Source organism: Pleurodeles waltl, chromosome 5 (assembly GCF_031143425.1).
Source record: "Pleurodeles waltl isolate 20211129_DDA chromosome 5, aPleWal1.hap1.20221129, whole genome shotgun sequence".
Taxonomy (NCBI): domain Eukaryota; kingdom Metazoa; phylum Chordata; class Amphibia; order Caudata; family Salamandridae; genus Pleurodeles; species Pleurodeles waltl.
In genome coordinates this window covers 1,401,883,209-1,401,903,822 of record NC_090444.1, presented here as the reverse complement: position 1 = coordinate 1,401,903,822, position 20,614 = coordinate 1,401,883,209, and the positions used below count along the sequence as shown (strand labels likewise).

Below are 20,614 nucleotides of genomic sequence, written 5' to 3'. Positions count from 1 at the left end.
GCAGGTAAGTAAACCACCTACAGGGTTCAAAGTTGGGTCCAAGGTAGCCCACCGTTGGGGGTTCAGAGCAACCCCAAAGTTACCACACCAGCAGCTCAGGGCCGGTCAGGTGCAGAGGTCAAAGTGGTGCCCAAAACGCATAGGCTTCAATGGAGAAGGGGGTGCCCCGGATCCAGTCTGCCAGCAGGTAGGTACCCGCGTCTTCGGAGGGCAGACCAGGGGGGTTTTGTAGGGCACTGGGGGGGACACAAGTCAGCACAAAAACTACACCCTCAGCGGCACGGGGGCAGCCGGGTGCAGAGTGCAAACAGGCGTCGGGTTTGCAATTGGTTTCAATGGGAGACCCAGGGGTCTCTTCAGCGAAGCAGGCAGGCAAGGGGGGGGGTCCTCGGGGTAGCCACCACCTGGGCAAGGGAGAGGGCCACCTGGGGGTCGCTCCCGCACTGGAGGTCGGATCCTTCAGATCCTGGGGGCTGCGGGTGCAGTGTGTTGGCCAAGCGTCGGGTTCTTAGAAGCAGGTAGTCGTGGTCAGGGGGAGCCTCTGGATTCCCTCTGCAGGCGTCGCTGGGGGAGCTCAAGGGGGTCAACTCTGGCTACTCACAGGGTCGTAGTCTCCGGGGAGTCCTCCCTGTAGTGTTGTTTCTCCGCAGGTCGAGCCGGGGGCGTCAGGTGCAGAGTGCAAAGTCTCACGCTTCCGGCGGGAAACGTGGAGTCCTTTTAAAGTTGTTTCTTTGTTGCAAACTTGTTTCTTCTTTGGAGCAGAGCTGCTGTCCTCAGAAGTTCTTGGTCCTTTTAGATGCAGGGTAGTCTTCTGAGGCTTCAGAGGTCACTGGACCCTGTGGAACGCGTCGCTGTTGCAGTTTTTCTTGAAGTGAGGAGACAGGCCGGTAGGGCTGGGGCCAAAGCAGTTGGTGTCTCTGTCTTCTCTGCAGGGCTTTCAGGTCAGCAGTCCTTCTTTGTCTTCAGGTTGCAGGAATCTAGTTTCCTAGGTTCTGGGGAGCCCCTAAATACTGAATTTAGGGGTGTGTTTAGGTCTGGGAGGGCAGTAGCCAATGGCTACTGTCCTTGAGGGTGGCTACACCCTCTTTGTGCCTCCTTCCTGATGGGAGGGGGGCACATCCCTAATCCTATTGGGGGAATCCTCCAAAACCAAGATGGAGGATTTCTAAAGGCAGGGGTCACCTCAGCTCAGGGCACCTTAGGGGCTGTCCTTTCTGGTGGGTGACTCCTCCTTGTTTTTCTCATTATCTCCTCTGGACTTGCCGCCAAAAGTGGGGGCTGTGTCCAGGGGGCGGGCATCTCCACTAGCTGGAGTGCCCTGGGGCATTGTAACACGAAGCCTGAGCCTTTGAGGCTCACTGCTAGGTGTTACAGTTCCTGCAAGGGGGGGGGGGTGAAGCACCTCCACCCAGAGCAGGCTTTTGTTTCTGTCCTCACAGAGCACAAAGGCCCTCACCACATGGGGCCAGAAACTCGTCTCTCAGCAGCAGGCTGCCACAGACCAGTCTGTCTTGCACTGAACAATTGGGTAAAATACAGGGGGCATCTTTAAGATGCCCTCTGTGTGCATCTTTTAATAAATCCAACACTGGCATCAGTGTGGGTTTATTATTCTGAGAAGTTTGATACCAAACTTCCCAGTATTCAGTGTAGCCATTATGGAGCTGTGGATTTCGTTTTTGACAGACTCCCAGACCATATACTCTTATGGCTACCCTGCACTTACAATGTCTAAGGTTTTGCTTAGACACTGTAGGGGCATAGTGCTCATGCACCTATGCCCTCACCTGTGGTATAGTGCACCCTGCCTTAGGGCTGTAAGGCCTGCTAGAGTGGTGACTTACCTATGCCACAGGCAGTGTGAGGTTGGCCTGGCACCCTGAGGGGAATGCCATGTCGACTTAGTCATTTTCTCCCCACCAGCACACACAAGCTGGCAAGCAGTGTGTCTGTGCTGAGTGAGGGGTCCCTTGGGTGGCATAAGAGATGCTGCAGCCCTTAGAGACCTTCCCTGGCATCAGGGCCGTTGGTATCAGGGGTACCAGTTACAAGGGACTTTCCTGGGTGCCAGGGTTGTGCCAATTGTGGAGACAATGGTACATTTTAGGTGAAAGAACACTGGTGCTGGGGCCTGGTTAGCAGGGTCCCAGCACACTTCTCAGTCAATTCAGCATCAGTATCAGCCAAAAAGTGGGGGGTAACTGCAACAGGGAGCCATTTCCTTACAATAGTTGACCACAGGTGTGCTTAGGATACCCTGCATTTGTGCTTGTGAATATGTCCTGCCCCGCTTGCATGCCTGAGCCTACCTGGGCCTGAAACTGAGGCCCTCATTACAAGTGTGGTGGCCTGGCTGTGCTGGCGGTCTTGTTCTGCCTGTGCAGCACTGCAAGCAGCACTACTGCCCTGGGGATTACGACTCCTGTGTCCGCCAGCCTTTGCATGGCAGTTCCACCGCCATGCGAAGGCTGCTGGAGATGGGATGCCGGGACTCCCTGAGGGACCCTGCACTGCCCATGCACATGGCATGGGCAGTGGAGGGGCCTCCATGGACAGCCTTTTTCATTTTTCACTGCCTGATTTACAGGCAGTGAAAAGCGCAATGGATGCTGTCACACCCGATGCACCGCAACATTGCCACCGGCTCGATTACAACCCGGCGTCAATGTTGTGGTGAGTTTCCCGCTGGGCCAGGGGGAATCTTCGTAATAGGGCCAGCGGGTGGAAGACCGGAGTGGCGGTTTTCCGACCCAAAGAGTTTGGGTTCACCACCCGCCAAACTCATAATGAGGTCCTAAGTCTGGAAGCGGCTGGAGTCCCCTGGAGGCGTGAGAAACAGCAAAGTCCGGGAACCATTTAGAGGCTACCCTTCATAGAGGAAGTATTGCTGAGCATTGTAGAGGTGGTGAGCCTGAGCTCACTGGAGTGCTCTTAACTTGTTTGACTATTTACTTGCCTCTTGGTTGCCCTTTAGATTATCCACTTTTCCTTTGTGTCCTTGAAGTAGACTCTGGACCTCCCCTACTGATGTTATACTACATATAGAACCACAAACAGTGGAAACAAATCTGAGAGAAAAGTGACTAGTGGACTAGTGAAACCCATGTAAGAATATACATTGTAATATATTCCACTGGTCTGAATATAGTGCCAGGTGCTGCATGTCATATTGCAAGGATTTTACATAAAGATAATGTTCTTATAATATTAACAACGGGCCCAATTCCCAAAGTTTTACTGTGACTTTCTTATACTAGACCAGCCTCACTTATGAAATCCAGGAGTAAGCCAAGTGACTACCAGAGTAGGTTACACCTACTCATTGCAAATTCGTTGTTACTGGCACCAACGTTTTTTCAAATTTGACCCCATTTGCTCTTCCTGGATGACTTAAACAAGATATCATAACTTTCCAGATCTCATGGAGGCATCTACTACCACTAAACTCGTGACACCGCCCTGACTAAGGATTACATTTGATAGTCTCTTAATTATATTTGCAAGAGTCATGTTTTGTAGCTTCGGGCTACAATGTCTAGCGTCTGGGAGTTGAAAGAAAAATGTACATCAATTTAATAAATTGCACAGAATGAGATGTTGAAACAGTGGCTTAATTACAGGAAACACCCAACGTGAGTAAACAACTGGATAACAGATGGAGATAGTTTGGCTTATTCATTTCCAGACGAGCTGAAAGGCTTCCAGCACTTAGCCATACATGCATTTGTTAATGTAATGTCTTCCTTATCAGATCTTATTTGTGAATTCAGGAGTGCACCCTATGGATCCATTATAAGTTCATTCCTACTGATCCCTTTCAGCTTCAAATGGAGGAATGATGTCAGACCACACCCATCAATTAAAAGACATTGGCAGACATATCTGACTGCACTTTTTTAAGCATCTGGAAGCTCAGGTATCCTGTTTCCATGGAGGCAGATATTTGTAATGTAAACCCCAGAAACGCCCTCTCACTTAGTCAAACCATGGCTCTGGCCTGCTGGGTTCGCTATAATCTATATGATGACTCCTATTAAAGCACACCTTGACTGCAAAAAACCTTCATTAGTTACTTTTTGTATTCCACATGAGATATGTATGAAAGGGAACAATTGGTTTGGCATTGAGCGTACTCAAGATCCAAGATATTCTGGATTGCTTGTGCTCCCCTCTAGGTAGGAACTGTGCAAGCAATAGTTTTATCAAGTATGTACACACTTTGGATCACCCAATGACAGTGACCATGTAAAAAAGTTATTCCCCAGCCACAAAAATGTATGAAGACCATGTACCCACAGTAAGTGATACAAGGCATTCATAAAGATAAGGAATAATTTCACCCACACTTAACATTTTAGTTCACTCCTAATGATCTTCATCTCCACAGGTCAATTGAGCAGTTGCCCATAAACTATCACCCTACCTTTGACAACCTCCTTACCCTTTTTACATATTTCACTCCATGCCATGCTCTAGCCCTGCTCTCTAATTCTTTCCTCTGTTATAATCCTCAATTGAATATGTCCTTATTCTAATGTCATTCTTTATCATTGAACTTAATTGCAGTCTTTTGCAGCTTAAGGGTACGTTTGAGCTAAAAAGAGTTTATTCTTTGTGCTTGAAAGCGAGGCATCTCACTTTCTTCAAGATATTTCTAGACTGGTTGAAGGGCAGGTTTATTTGAGGATCAAGCAAGATGTCTTTTGTAGCTCAAGGCCACAGGTCAAACTGGTCCTACTTGCCATCGGCCCACAGCACGGAATCTCTTGTTTAAAGATCTATTAGCTAAAACAGCCAAGAACTATGGTTGGTTTTTATTGGTTTGGGCTTCACAGTATCCACCATGAGCTTACACACACACACACATACACATATACCAGAAAAAGATCCTATAACCTCAACAGTCTTCAAGGTGAGGACATTGGCACCTCCTCACCTTGAAAATACAGTCATTGGTCGAAAAACTCCAGCAGGATGTGGCAGAAGCCTGTAGGTGAAGACCATTCCACAAGGTTTGATACCCCTTTGGCAAAGGGCTGCTGACACGGATTTCCTACTGCAGAAAAGAACACGTGGGAGAAGCCGCAAAGTCAATCCAACTGGAGATGCACCTCAGGAGGATATGCAAGCAGGTTGGTCCCAGTCTCCTCCTTGTTCTCAGACACTTTTTGGTCACATTTTGTCCAAGTCCTCACTTTTAGAAATTGAAATTGTCCCTCTGACCACCCCTAGCACCAAAACAAAGGTTCCAGGTCTGGTGGGGTACCTCTTGGGGGTTCAGGATTCTCTCAGGCTGGGTCCATGTGCAGGTTCAAATGTTGGGTCCCTGTTATGTTCCTGCATCTCTGAGTTGCAGGACAGCGAACTAGCAATTGGTGTCACTTCTAGTAGTCCTGTGTGCACATGTATATGGAGGGTTCATCGGCAGGGCTGGCCTCTGAGGGTTCAAGCCAGGCTCAAGGTACAGCAGCAGTCTTGAAGAATGCACAGCAGGTCACAGCAACATGTAGTCCTCTGAAAGTCCTTCTTCAGGCCCAGTAGTGGGCTGGAGAGTAGTTCTGAAGGACATATTTTTATACCCCGATGCCCTTCTTCTGGAAGGTGGGAGAAGGATCTGGAAATGTTCTTTGAATTGCATGGGATTTCCTGACTCCCCTGCCCTGGCTCCAAACTGGCTACAGTCAAAATACAGGATTGTTAGGCCCTTTGTGTGAAAGCAGAGCACATGCTAGTCAGGTGTAAGTGAAGCTGTGCTCAGTTCCGCCTCTCATCTTGCCAGTATATGGCCTATTAAGGCACACCTAATCCCTCTATTGTGTGACTGTCTGGGAGGAAATCAAAAAGTCTAACTGATAGCTACACCCAGTCTTACGATCCAAGAAAGGCTGTCAGGCAGAAAAGGCTAATGGTAGGAAAATACCAACTTTCTAAAAATAGCTTTTTCAAAACTGTAATGAAAATTTTCATTTTACCATTAAAGAGGGTTTATCTTTACAATTTCATAGATGCCAAACATTATATATGTACCAGTTACCAACTAGGAATTACAGCTTCATAAATGTAATAAGGATTTCCTAATGTTATCCTACAGGAGGTGTAGGCCTCACAGTAATGAAAAACACATTTAGGATATTTTCACTACTAATACATGTAAAACATAAAAGTGTATGTCAAGCCTTATATGTACACTGCATCCTGCCCTAACGACTACCTAGGGCCTACCTTAGGGGTGACTTATATGTGATAAAAGGGGAGTAAAAGGGTTGGAGGGGGGTTTAAATGCCAAGTTGGCATGGCAGTTTACAACAGCACTCAGACCACAATGACAGGTCTGGGGCATGTTTTAAGGTGATACTTAGGTAAGTGGGTGCCACAATAAATGCTGCAGGCCCACTGGTAGCATTTAATTTACAGGCCCGGGATATATGGTATACCACTCTACAAGCGACTTATAGGTACATTAAATATGCCAATTAGGGAGATGCCAATCAAACCATGTTTAGGGGTTTAGGAAAGTGATCCCAATCACTTTAGTGCTGGTTAATAGTGGTAAAGTGCACAGAGTCCTAAGGCCAACAAAGGCAAACGTCCAGCAAAAATTAGAGATAAGTAGGCAAATCATTTGGAGAAAGACCACCATACAGCTGACAGGTCTAACGCTCATTTTATATCAAATCCTTAAATAAACAATACAAGAATAGTACCTTTGCAGTTTCGTGCATTAAATGTAAATCTTTCAAGAAAACTTGTGTAAATATTAGTGAAATATGCCATTTTACTTTCTTGCATTACAAGTGATTGGGGTATAGTGACTTTTGCATTGACAACCACAACCTATTTAACACGACAATCTGCCACTCTGGAATGAGCTAATTAAAACGAAAAGAACGTGTTAATGGTAGCAAAGTTGCCTCCCAAAGTCGAGCAGAACCTAACTACACGTTTTTCTCTGTTTTGAGTGAATAATCTCATGCTGCAAAGGCCGCTGAAACTCAGTTTGGGAGAAAATATATTTTCTGGTCTTAGAAGGTTCTGCACAGTAATTATAAGCAGCGTGCAGTATGTTGAAAATTCCATTTCCAGCTGTCAAGTTTCAGCATGTGTCCCGACTCACTAACTATTTGAATCCTCTTCAGTTCTTCAAAGATGATGAAAGGACGCAAAGCCTGTTTGTGGTTTACAGAAACATGTGTTTTGACATTCAATCATCACCTAAACGTGATTCACTTTACATCATATGCAAGACACTCATTCAACTGAAAGCTCTTCAAGTGCTGGCTTAGAAACAGGAACGCATCTAAAGTTTCCCACACGTTGCACGTCTCCCACCTGAAGGCTGGACGTGTTAAATAATATTGGAATGGATGAACGTTTTTTTTACAACTATAATATCTAAACTACACAATAGCACAGTATGAGACATATGAACCCAGCAAACATGGTAAAAACATTTCACTGAGGCTCAATAGGCAGGCTCTGTGGTATAAGACAATTCTAAATATTCTAAATGTATGAGGACAATGTATCCAGATGCCTGTCCTTGAGGAAATGAACCACTCATCCAGTGCTGTACACTTCTGTTCCAAATCCGAAAATAAATTCCCAAAAATGCTTTCAATTGTCTGGCATGTGAGTATGTGCTTCCTCCACAAAACATATTTCCCAATGAATAAAGGATTAACTCCCACTACTAAAAGATATTTGTCCCGAACTTCTGGCCACACAGCTGTTTCATCGCTACTCTGCAGAGTGTTCCATTATCCAAAAAAGTAACTGGTGCAAGTCAAATAGTATAAAGGAGTGACCGTTTCCGCATGTTTCACTGGTGTTGTTTGTTACCTGATGATGTTTGTGTACTACTTTAGATTTCCCCAAAATGGTGCATTTGGCAACACTAGGATAATCACTATGTTATGATCACAGTCTAGTCATAAAAATTGCGTTTCAAAACAGTCAGTGCATGCATTTTGTGCGATAGGAAGAATAAATTCCTTGGTGGAGTTGAATATGGAGAATAAACATAACACTGCTGCAACATGATGAATTCTCTCTAGATATGAAATTCAAGCAGAAATTCTCGATAACTGGAACTAAGGAGAACAAGCCAGCATTCCCCCAAAGCCAGAATGTGTGACAGTGACAGAAATCTACTGCTTACAGTTTCATTCTCAACTGTTTCTGATCTTAAGGTACGACAAATGCGTTTGTTATTTTTGAAGTACAGATGATTTAAACACCTCTTTCAAATAAGATTTTTAAAATGATGACGTTAGAAATCAATAGATCACCCTAAGCTCCATTGTCTGTCCCACAACATATGAATGCAGTCCAGCTGAACAAACCCATGGGCTGAACTTGGCAATTTCGAATTGTTCTTGGTCAGTATTCTTGCATTTTAACAGTACTAATCAAAGAGTCATTTGTAGAAAACATAGCAATACACATGCTTCATAAAAACATGCCGTGCATCTGAACATCATACATGTGCAAGGATAAATGTTGTTTAAATGTAAAGCAAACAAGGAAACAGTCATCATGCCACTTTATGACTAGTGTATTTGAGCTAAATAAAGGGGATCTCCACCTGGGCCAGTTATTGTGGGCTAGTGCCTTTGTTTCCTTTCCTCCTGTTCAAAGACATTTTGTGGTCTTTGGAAGTCTCCTAATAATAAGACTGATTTCCACCTTGCTGTAAGATGTGCCTTCTAGTTTCCAGGGGGTCTTACCGCCTGAGCATGCTGCACGCCAGGTTTATGTAGCTGATATGAAAGTAGAGAATCCAATTTCATTTTTATTGAGCTCATGCTTTAAGCTAATTTGCAATACAGCTGGCCACTGTGCTGGCTGATGTGGGTGCATGCCCAGCCTGGGTTGCTCTCCTGAGACTTCATTCAAGTCTAGAATCTAGTCCTGGTAAACATTTCATCAGAGGCAAGACGTGTATGTAGCAAGACTCCCATGAAGCTGCAAAGGTCACCTGCTAAACCACACCCACCTCCAAGGTTCCTCAGTCATAACACCCAGTGGTTTGGGAAAACTCCCCAACAGCGTTTTCAGTGGGGTGAGGGACTGCTGGAGCGCAGTAAATGTATCTGTTGTTTCTCCAGATTAGAGGTGGGAAGGAGGAAAAGGGTGTGCAGAGGCCCACAGCCCTGCTCTCTGTGTGAAAGGCTGTTAAGGGAGTATGGCTACAGTAACAGAGAGTACTCCCCCTGAATATCATTTTGTAAGGATGGTATGTTACTTTAGTTATTTGCATCACACACTACAATTATAATAATTTAATTCCCCTACTACTAGTGTCTTCTTTAAAGCTATGAGGAAGGCAAAGTTTCTCAACAACTAACAAATGCAGCTGCCTGCACAACCAGAAACAGAAGATAGCCGAAGCAGAAAGGGGGGTTCGGACATATTGGCCAGATTTTCTTATCAGTGATACCCAGGGACAATTCAGAAAAGCATTGTTATGGGAATCACTGGATCAGCAAGAAGTTAACCACAGTGTTGACTGTGGTAGAGAGTGTATCAGAAGATATTTTTCATAGTAATCTCAGTTTCCAGAATGGCACCTTAGTATCTGCACATGAAGAAGAGTAGTACACTTACTACAGCTTAGATGATCATAAAATAAACAAATGAAGACCCTTGCTCATCACCTCGGTTCAAGGACAGTATTATATTATCAATGAAGAGAAAAGTGCTCATTGTCTTGAACACTCGATTTATTAAGCTGCACTGTACAGGTCGACAAATAAGGACTTCGAGCATGTGAAATACTTATTTTTCACTCCCTAGCCCCCAGCTGTGGTGTGGCCTAACAGGACATATTGCATAGGACCGGGAGGATCCACAATAGGATAGTGAAAATGTGCAAGGGAAGAGTGTTGCAAAGTCTATTATTCTTTGCCTCAGCAGAAGCGACAGATGTAGCCTGATATAAAATGGGTAGGTTCAAGCACATGGCAGAGTTCAATGGAAAAATCTTTTTCCCACTTTTTCTAATACTTTTTGGTGTGATCTAAAAAACAAACCTTAATTCCTTTAGAAATGTTCTGAAGATGCCCCTGGTCTAAAATGATGCATAGATTGCCAGTGGCAAGCGACCCTACTTGAGATCAGTAAAGGGTTTATATGCACCATGCAACACTAGTTTCTCAAGTATCAATATGAAGATGCTAAATTGGGGATTCAATTAAGTTCACTATTTGCTCCATATTGGATTAGCATGTACATTGTGCTGATTGTTGCGGAAAGCACTGTCTAAAGTAATGTTCACATAATATTTGTAAATTGCACAATTTCAGGCTTTATTAATGTAGGTTGCTGTCACAACAAGAAACAGTATCCCAATACAGTTTAAATCCCTATTATTCAAGTAAGTAAAATTGTATTACCGTTAGTTCTGGTCCACCACCCACTGAAGGTTGGTAAGCAATTTTGTATCTCTGGACGCGACCAGTGGCATGATCCCACTTCACAGTCAAACTACTGGATGTTGCATCGTACACTTGCAGGTTACGTGGACCACTCTTTGGAACTACATCAAAGTTAATGAAAAAAAAGGTGCCACAAATTCAGATAAGAACACACACATGCACTTAGTGATAAAAACTGAATTGTGATTTATGGATTGAAAGTAGGATTATACCACGAAAAAATAAGGAAGGAGGTGGAAACTTACATGAGGAAAGGGCAAAGGAGTGGAAGAAGGAAAAGAAGAAAGGACAGGAGGAAAAATGAAATAATTGGAAAGAAGAATTGAGGAACGCATGTTAAAAAAGGAAAAATATAGGAAAGAAAGGTAAATAATCTGTAAGAAAAGAAAGATAACATAGAGAGAGAGAAAAAAAAGGAATCTAGGCAAATATGGAGAAACATGAAAGGAAAAAGCAGTGAATATGTGTAATAAGTGGTATTGTTTAAGAATTGCATCATCAAAATCTTATGTGCCATTCACTTACAGGCAGCTGAGGGAAGAACAAAAGGACACTGAATGGTCTTTGGGGTTATGGAACATTGCGATTGTTCATCAGGCACCATTATACTGATGCACAAGGCTTGTGTTAGTAGAGGAAGGGCAAGCCCACTGTAGGGCTAAGACCCACGATCTAGGTCTGGACAAAGGACTTTGATTTATATATTTGCTATTTTTTTGAAAGTCATAAAGTTAGGGGTCATAAGGAGCATAGATAGTAAGGAGGTCTATAGTGTGTTTACAGCCTCAGAAGACACACCCTAGTGAATGTTATGGAGCGTTAGGTCAAATGAAGCTTTCTTTTATCATATACACTACAAACCTCATCTTCTTTATGATTTGGTATATTACAATTCTTTTGGATTTTGGTAAAGCACAATTTAATCTGCCTGAGGCTGGCATATGTGATGTGTTGTAGAACCTTCAAGGATATCCTAAGGCTATGGGTGTTCTGATTGAGTAGCACTCAAAAATTCTTGATGCGGTTATGAAATCTACAAGATTTCACTGTGCCATTTTTTCTGTCATTTTTAACGCCTGCTCAGGACAGGCGTTAAAGTGATGCTCCCATAATGACCTATGGGCCCCCCAGTGCTTTGCAGGATTAGCGCCATAATCTAGAATCTAGAAAGCACCACAAAGGCATCATAAATTATGATGCTGTTGAGCTAACCTGTATTGTGGTGCTCTGTATAGTAAATAAAGAGCTACCATTGTGATGTTGGGGGGCGCAGGGCGACACAAGAAAAGTGGTGCATCAGAGCTGATGGGCCATTTTCTTGTAAATATGGCCCTGAGTTCGTTCTCAGATCATTGTCTTAGCTGAAGCTTAGGTTTTTGCCTGGTCTTGCAAAGAGCATTTTGTGGTCCATGAAAGTGTGTGTAAGTGTCAGAAACAGACATGGGCGAACACCAGTATTCTCAACATTATTGTTCGCCTGGGAACATTGCCTCTGTTTTACTACAGCCTAGACTGTGATGGCCTGTATCCATTTTCTTCCCCAGCCACTCAGCCACTAAAAGACCTCAGCCACCACGAGGGTAGGAGGAAGACCCACAAAGCTGGTGCATTGGTGTTATATGTATCTTGGTGTATTTTGCATAAGCATGTAAATGGAGCCCAAGGCCTCTGAGCAATGTCATCAATTGCAACATGTAAATGTTGAAGACTAGTGCTCTAAAGATTTACATGTAGCACATTTGACCCCTGTCCCTCCATTATATTTCTCCCAAATTCATTTGGCGTACTGTTAAGAGTTTATCATTCAACCGAATGCTTCCTGGGAATTATGTTGGTGGGTGAACAGGGCATCGATAATATGCACTGGAATGGAAATTTGGATTGCCATTGTATATTTTCTGTGCCTGTGTAGATGGTGCTCATAATTTTGTTTTATGACGGAGGAGCATACCTTTTTAGTACTCAAGATGTAAGAACTTCTAAACTTGTCAAAATACTAAGATTTGTTACCATCTTATTCTGAGAATTAGTTGAAAATAAAGAAATGCGATAAAAAGGGTAAAGCTGTACATGGTGCACTGCTCAGTCACCATGGTTGTAGACACACTACAACTGTACTAAGAGCCATCAAGGCTGGAAGTATCTTCAGGTTATTTACTTAACTGTTCACATTCACTGAATAGTTCTGTTCATGGGCAGATAATAAAGATGTGAGAGAGAAGGGAGGAGCTTGTGGATTGTCTTTCTCTAAAGTCGGATGTGTCTGGTCAAGACAGACAGAATGGAAGAAGTGATTTGGAACATGTTTGTCACCTTCTTTAGTTCAATATTGTGTGTTCTGCAAAGGAGGGACACAAATATGTGATATTTCCAATTAAAAGAGGAAAGGACAGAAATGCAATGTATCTTGTAAATGCGGTGCATATCTGCCCAAGGTCACTTGCTTCGCTGCCCTGCACCATGGGTCTTGAAAATATGCCCTTAAATACCTCTTTATCACATGAACATCTTATATTCAGATAAAATGTGTTATGATGAAAAAATATTATACAGTAAGTTTTTGAAGGCAAAGCATGTAATTAAATGTATGTTGCATGCTTTGGCTCAGACATGCGTTCAGCACACATAGTTGGGTTAAATCTTGGGAGTGATCCCAGGGTGCAAAAGGTAACACATGATTTAAAGGGTGTTTCTATCCATGTTCTTACCTGGAGTTGTAGTCGCTGGTACTATGAAAAAAAGAATAGAAAACGTTCGATAAATATTTTGAGAATGCATGTTGCTCAAATATTTAAAAAGGACAAAAACCCTGAAAGGAAACATGCAAAATTTCCTCTGACAATGTGAATACAACACAGTAGCCCAATTCTACTTCCTCTTTGACAGCCTCACCTAGTGTGCACACATCAAGAGCAATAAACATATGCATTGGGTATGCCAACAACTATCATTTCAAGTATGCCTGTTTTCAGAAGAAACACTACTAGCGCATAGGATTCAACTTGATAAAGTGATCTGTGTTCCTTCTCATAAGAACCTCTGCAAGCAAGAATCAAGCTAGCTATTTCCTAAATATTATTAGGAAATAATATAATACCTCTTGATGTGGAGAGGAACCCTCATCCCCATGTCTACATATATATATATATATATATAGATAGATACATATATCTATATATATATAGATAGATATATCTATATATATAGATATATAGATAGATATATATATACATGGATATAATATAGGTAATGAAGAGGTTGTACAGAATATGGATGAACAGAGGTGCTAGGTTAAGGATAGCAGTCTGAGGCTATAGGTAAGGCTAAATGAAGTAAGATAAAGGTAGGTCCAGGTCTAGAGCCATTTGTTAAAGGTGGAGTGTAAGGGTATAAGTAGGGGGACAGATGTACCATAATATGGGTAGAGGTGGTAGTTTATGGCCTGATGTGCAATGATAAAAATAGGGATAGAGGCATGATGATACAAGAAGTGTTAAAGAAGCTAGGGACATTTTGGCAGTAGAGGTAGTAGGGAGTCCGCAGGAGTATGGAATAGGGAAAACAGTGGAAGGAGAAAGAGTGTTCACAAAGGTATAAGGTAAGTGATGAAGAAAGAGAAAAAAGAGGCTGTAGCTAGGGCAACTGGAGGTTTGCAAGCAGGGTTTGTTGGCATGAACTGAGGAAATTCCTGCATTAAAAGGGAATCTCAGTGATCCTGGAGAAGAAAAAAAAAGACTGAATGAAATTTGTTCGAAGGATGGATGGATTTGAAATCTAGAGAATTCTAGTCATTTTAAAAAAGTGAAGGGAACAGATTTATGAAGAAACTTTCTCCAGAACAGGTTTCTTTAAATATGCTTTTCTCCCAGGTTTGCTCCTTCTGCACATCTCAAATAAACTCGCAGAACAACCAGCCCACAGAAAAACACTCCTGTGCTTTGTAAACAAACCTTTTAAGAAACTTAAAAGAAGAACTTGATTGTTTCAACAGAATTATTAGTAATGAATACATAACTCAATATTTGATGGTGTAGGCACTGGCAGCCCCTCCATTAGGGCTGAGAAGTGTCGCCCACATGCTGACAGTGCCACAAAAGGTGAAAAATAAAATGGTAATAAAGTGAATTTATTACCATTTTACTTTTCCCTTTCCCCAGCCTGAGCCCTGCTTGGGGGCAGGGCCACTGCAGCTGACTGGCAGCAGGGAAGTGGTGCTCACTCCACCCGTTTACAGTGCACATGTCACTTTGGCCGGTGGTCTTGCGATGGGCAGCCTGACATGCACAGTGTAAACCTCTCTACTTAGCTGTCAGACAGCTTGGTGGAGAACAGGTACCGGCCCCCAGTACCTGCAGGAGCATCGGCTCAGCCCACTTCAGCCAATCCTGTTGCTGCTCTTATGCTGCTACCATTATCAGCAGAATGAGAGAAGCATTCAAACTGCTGCAGCCTGCAGACCAGACCAGCCCCAAGGGGCTGACGCAAGGGGGCCAGAGGCGAGTCAGTGCATGCAGTGGGTGAGTACATTTTCATTTTATTCTTTTAAACCCACTGATGCCTTCAGCCTCAACACCAGAGTTCTCAGTCATGGTTCATTAAAAACTATTTTTATAACAAGCCATGACGTTGACCAGGTACTGCTGTTCAGTGCTGCCCCACAAATATTTGGGGTGCCAGCCATCACTGGGTGTAAGATATGTTTAGTGGTATGATTCCATTTAATGAGCACTCATTTGTATTTGGTAGTCAATAATACTATTGTTGAAAAATAAAAACAGAAAATATGTTAAATAGAAATATAGCGTTTTATTTTATTGGATTCTCTTGTGTAGCAAGATAATGCCACCCAGTGACTTAATACTCACATGTTCTTTCGGTGCCAGTAAGATCCTCGCTTTCCGACTCATCTGGATAAACTGCAGTAACAGCAACCAGGTAGGCTGTGTCAGGGTCCAGGTTTTCAAAAACCATGGTGTTTTTATCACCGTCAACAATCGTCTGAGAAAAAGCACATTTAAGGGAAGGTCAATTGTGTCTTTTTATTAGATGCTATTATAATCCTTGCATTAAACTGCGACTTGTTTGTTTATTGGAATTATTAATTGAACTGCAGCATTCAAAAGTGATTTAAATCCGATCAATGTTTATTTTAGCGGAAGTGCCCCCTTTCAATCCTACAACATTACTGGGACGTTTTAGTTGTTTTATAGTCCTTTTTTGTGCATTACCCTCTCCTTCAGCAGTGGCCGAGTGAAAACACGGCTTCAAGTGTGAGGTTAGCAGTCATTGGCACATATTCATAATCACTGGTTTTACGCCAACGTTTATCATCCAAAAGAGCATTTTGATCTGCCCTACTAGGTTCTGTGCCAGAAACCTGTATCACGACCCGCAGAAGGGTGGTCCATATTTTATGATTGGTGGTCACCTCAGAGAACTAGTCTTTGCATATGCAAGTATAATGCTGCCAATACTGTCAGTCACTGCAAAGCTTGGGTTATGGTGGCAGCAGGCACACCCATTTAGGAAGGGGGTACAAGCGAGGAGTCTATTTGTCATCAGAGCATGGCTCATATTTTGACAAAAAAATCAAACTACATGGAATACTTTAGCTGGCCTTACATGACTGCCATGCACACTGGGTGAAAATGCAGAGGGGACCAGAAAAAAATAAGGAACAGGGCTTAACAGATTTACCAAGTCAATCAGAAAGCTTTGATCCCGATACAAATCCGGAGAAGCAAAAACTACTTGTTAAAGTAAATTCCACTTCCAGTTATTAAAAAAATCTCATTTCTTGCTGTACCTGGAATGCAATAAAAAAGATAAGTTTCATACCTCAAGTTTCTTTTGCGAGTTGCCAACAGGTTCCCAGGATATCCTGTAGAGAGCCACGTCTGGAGCACCATGGTCCCATGTTCCCCGGAAGCTGTTCATTGTTACTTCAGAGAATCTTAGATTTTGGGGGGCTGGAACAGGATCTAATAGGAGGAAACATTTAAACAACACAGGTATGATTGTTAGCAGCAGACTAAGAAAAGAAGAAAACCAAGATCCCTGATCTAACCAATTATAGCAGACAGGCACTGTGGACTTTTCATTAATACTTCGCAACAATTTTTATATTATGCAGGTTTGACCACTGTACAAAAGAAGAATAGGAAGAGGTAAAAGTAGATAATATTAGGTGTGGGCATAACTCGTATAATTTTGTGTATGATAATCATGATTAATTACCTAAGAGTTCTGTGAGATTACGCTGAATTATGTGCGAAGAGTAATTCTGCGTATATCGCTGTATCTCGGCAAACTAAATGCCCCCTCCTATCTAAAATGGACACAGGGATGCATTTTTGCGCTAAAAATAGGACTAAATGCAGCAGAACACAATCAGTAAGTGTGAGCAGCTGCTCACAATGTGTTTTTGGGGTAGGATTTTTCCACAACTTACTTCTGGCATTTAGCGCTATTTTCTTAGCACAAAATGCACCCTCTCGTCATGAATGTACACAAGAATTTATGTTTGTGCTACAAATAGCACTAAGTATAGCAGAACACATTTAGCAAGCATGAGCAGCTGCTTGTGCTCGCTAAATGTGATCCCAGGGTGGGATTGTACCCCCAAATTATGCGAGCATCAAAGAGCAATGTGAAATTACCGAAACTACTCCCATTACTCCGGCATAACTGAAATTCTTCCCAGACCTAAATAACATGTGTATTTGCTTCAGCATAATGGGTGATGGGATACCAACACCTTTTACTTTCACTGACCAATATCCAGGCTCACCATTTACCTATTCAGAAACCTTTTGATGTCTGGACAACATTCATAGAGAAAACACTAACCACAGACCATTCTTGCATTCCTCCACTCGACCCTCCTACTTTATTAAAAGACAAGAGCACCTCCTTACTGGACTTTCATTATCAACACATTTTGGTGTGAAGAGAAGGTCTTTGGCTGTCTACGTCTGTCCAGTCGGCCCAACTTATTAGGCAATCAAGTGCAGAGCTGGAAGACTACCAAAACCTTTGCCCGGTTTTGAACCTACCATGTTTGGCTAAAGGCAAGGAAAACTATGTTCATCTTCCCTCAAACAATTTATATCGGAGAATATCTTACTTGATGAACTAGAGCCTGGCCTTAGAATAAGATGCAGCATTGAGACAGCTACACTCCAATTCATTGTTAATGTACTATACAATCATGATAATGCTGACTCTTGCCTCTTTACCCTCATAGACTTTTCACGGTTGTTTGATAGCTAAGTCAGCTGGCTCCACTGAAATTCATACATGAATTTCAAAGGGTGGTACAGTCCGTAGTTGGTGTGTATCATGATGGGGTAAAGATGCCAAAGCCATAATCTAGCCAACCATTACCCCTTTAGACAAGAAATATTTTAAGGCTCTCTTCTCTCCCAGCACTTTCAAATGTATTTAATGAAACCACTCGGCTCTTTTTTACAGCATTCAAACACATCATGTCACTTACACACTGATGATACTCAACTATATCTGAAAACTTCTTTCACTGATATCTACTTTCTCAGAACCTCAAAGACATTCAGTGCTGGGTGTCCTTCAATCAATCTATAATAAATCTACTCAAAAATTGAGTTATTGATGATTTCCTCTTCTCAGAGTCCCATTCAGTCAAATCTTGACTCAAATCATTCTATATTTTAAATTGATAAGCCCTATTTTAGTAAATGAAATCCCTGGGCATCATGCTTGACAGAAATTTCAATCTTGAGTCAAACATTCTTCCCTTAGCAAACAATTACATGATACAAACTCAGACTCTTGTGAAGTGTAAAGTCATATATCACAGAAGCTGACTTTAAAACAACTGTTCAATACTTAGCCTTAGTTAGGCTTCATAATAACTATCTCCTCATTGGCACTCACAAAACACAACGTTTCCCTTCTAAGGAGGTCCTAAATGTGGTACGAAAGTTGGTACCACGAATCAAATTTCTATCACACTTAATTGGCTCCTACTGAAGCCAAGAGTATTTTGGAAAATAGCATGTCTTTTTCATATATGCCTTTACAATGGAGCATTGAAATACATAGTGGAAAACCCAAGGTATCCCAGAAAAATCCTCACACCCGTATTTTGGAAAGACCAATAAAAAAAAAAACAGGTAACTTTATCCTAGGCATTTATCCGAGAATGTTCCTACGATCTGCATTCCAATGGGATGCACAAAACCTTGTAAAGAAGATTCCTGAAAAGATTTAGGCCATTATCTGCCCATCAACATTTTAAGTGTGATTTGTCACTTAACTATTAATTTATCAAAATGATCTATTCTCAATGTATCTTAGGTATATTAAACATGTGTATATCCGAGTTTGGCTCTGGATATTAACTTTATTTATTTAACAGTTTCACGTTTGGTCAATAGGTTAATGTGCATTACGGGAACAGGTCCAACCACAATTACTCTGTTCTTTTCTTTGTACATAGGGTTTAGAATGATTAAGACCCTGGCAGGTGGTCCTGCCACAGGACCAGCCATCCTACTGAGATCCACTCCTGCCATTGAGAATCTCTCAGCCTTCAGAGCATCAGCAGGTGCTGTAGTTGCTCTGCAGGTTGAAAAGTTTTACTAATGGGCGCCATGTTTGTTGCACCCACTTGGAATGATTTTTTTGGGCTTTAGAGAATAAACTTTTAAATTGGGAGTTCGTTTTTGAGAAACTAAAATCAATTGGCCTGGCGTGCAGGGGCTTTCCTCAAACGGCAGTCCTAAGTAGGAAAATCTAGTGGGTCTCCTGACCCAATAATCGGGTGGAGTGAAAGACAACGTGGTCTAATACCCTGTGGTGGACAGACCATTAGGTCACAGGTTCCGAAGAGAGGGGCCTGCTGAGGCGCTGCTGTCAGTAACACTGTCCGTCATTTATCTCTCAATCTAAATAAGGTGGGCAACCGCGATTGTTGTCAAACTCGAAATGAGATCATAAACCAGCGAGCAGGTTAATACATTGTTGCAAAGCAAACAGTCCATGTGAAACTTAGGAAATAACAAAAATATAAAAAATGCGCAGTGTACAGAGAACACTTGTTTTTATTATTATTTCGTGATCACTCCAAAAGCACATTGCGCAGAATGAATTCCCCTAAGAGGCTAGTCATTCCCAATTCTTTAGGTTGTATAAAAAGCGATGTATGCCAGATCTCTCTAATCAAAATCTGATAGACAATCTTGAGAATGACTAAATATTTACGCATGTAAATAGAACAGCTGTCTTGAAAACGCACCTGTGGTAGCTTGCCCGATCCTTGGTGCAGACACGCCTTCATCATACACTGCTAAAAGATTTACATCGTACACCGTTTGAGAGAAGAGATCTCTTAGTACTGTGCTTGTTGTCCTCCCGTCGACTTCCACCTGAGCAAACAGCATTAACAAAGTACATGTGAGGAAAACTGGTCTCCAGTCAAATCAACAACCTTAAGGTCTAAGGCCAGCTGGGTCTATCGCTAACACAAAGAGCCTTGGCTTAGCAACATATCTGCTGCTTAGGGCAACTAGGCCATGCAGCGTTTAGAGAGAGAGCACACTTTTTAGAGAATTGCGGGGTAGTATCTCAAATCCTGTGCTAAATATTGATATGATGGAATGTCACCAGCTATCCTTTGCAACCTCCTCAGAGCTTTTAAGCCTTCTAGTTTAGAGCTGAGTGTTATGCAATCCTACAGAAGCAGGGTCGCCAGTAGCAAGTTTGTGCATGGGCGAACCCCTGTTCACCTTTGCTGCAGACTGATTTGTGGGATCCTTCTCACCACGGTTCTCTCTTAGAGACAATGTTCTGTAGACTAGTCCAGACAGAGGAACCACGATACCTGTTCTCTAATTACCTATGTGCCTGCAGCAGCGCATCTGTACTCATGTGCTTGTGTAGTGCTTCTCTGTGTACAGTGACTGCCACTAGAACAGCACCCAGGCGGCTGCCAGCAGCCTCAGGGGGAAAAGGAACAGCTGCTGGTAATAGCAGAAGCCACAGTGATAGCACTGCTGCCATTAAAGTAAAATCATGGTGATGTTTTGCAGGTTGCAACTGCCATAAAATGAAAGCTTAGAAACATTATAATTTCACAGCAACAGCGGAAGAGGTAAAGTTGAAGTATGACATCAGCCTGGGCACTAGTATAGCAATGC

At 42.5% G+C, this 20,614-nt stretch overlaps 1 protein-coding gene across 3 annotated transcripts in view; it reads right to left on the bottom strand.

Annotated features, from left to right (window-relative positions):
- The window catches only part of COL12A1 (collagen type XII alpha 1 chain), a 307,200-nt gene that overhangs the window by 152,968 nt on the left and 133,618 nt on the right, over positions 1-20,614 (bottom strand). For all 3 annotated transcript variants that reach the window (XM_069235673.1, XM_069235672.1, XM_069235674.1), the window contains 5 exons: positions 19,714-19,843; positions 16,275-16,417; positions 15,302-15,434; positions 13,145-13,165; positions 10,395-10,537 (listed from right to left, as the gene is read on the bottom strand). In XM_069235673.1, the coding sequence (XP_069091774.1) occupies positions 10,395-10,537; positions 13,145-13,165; positions 15,302-15,434; positions 16,275-16,417; positions 19,714-19,843 (570 nt within the window). The remainder of the gene's footprint in view (positions 1-10,394; positions 10,538-13,144; positions 13,166-15,301; positions 15,435-16,274; positions 16,418-19,713; positions 19,844-20,614) is intronic.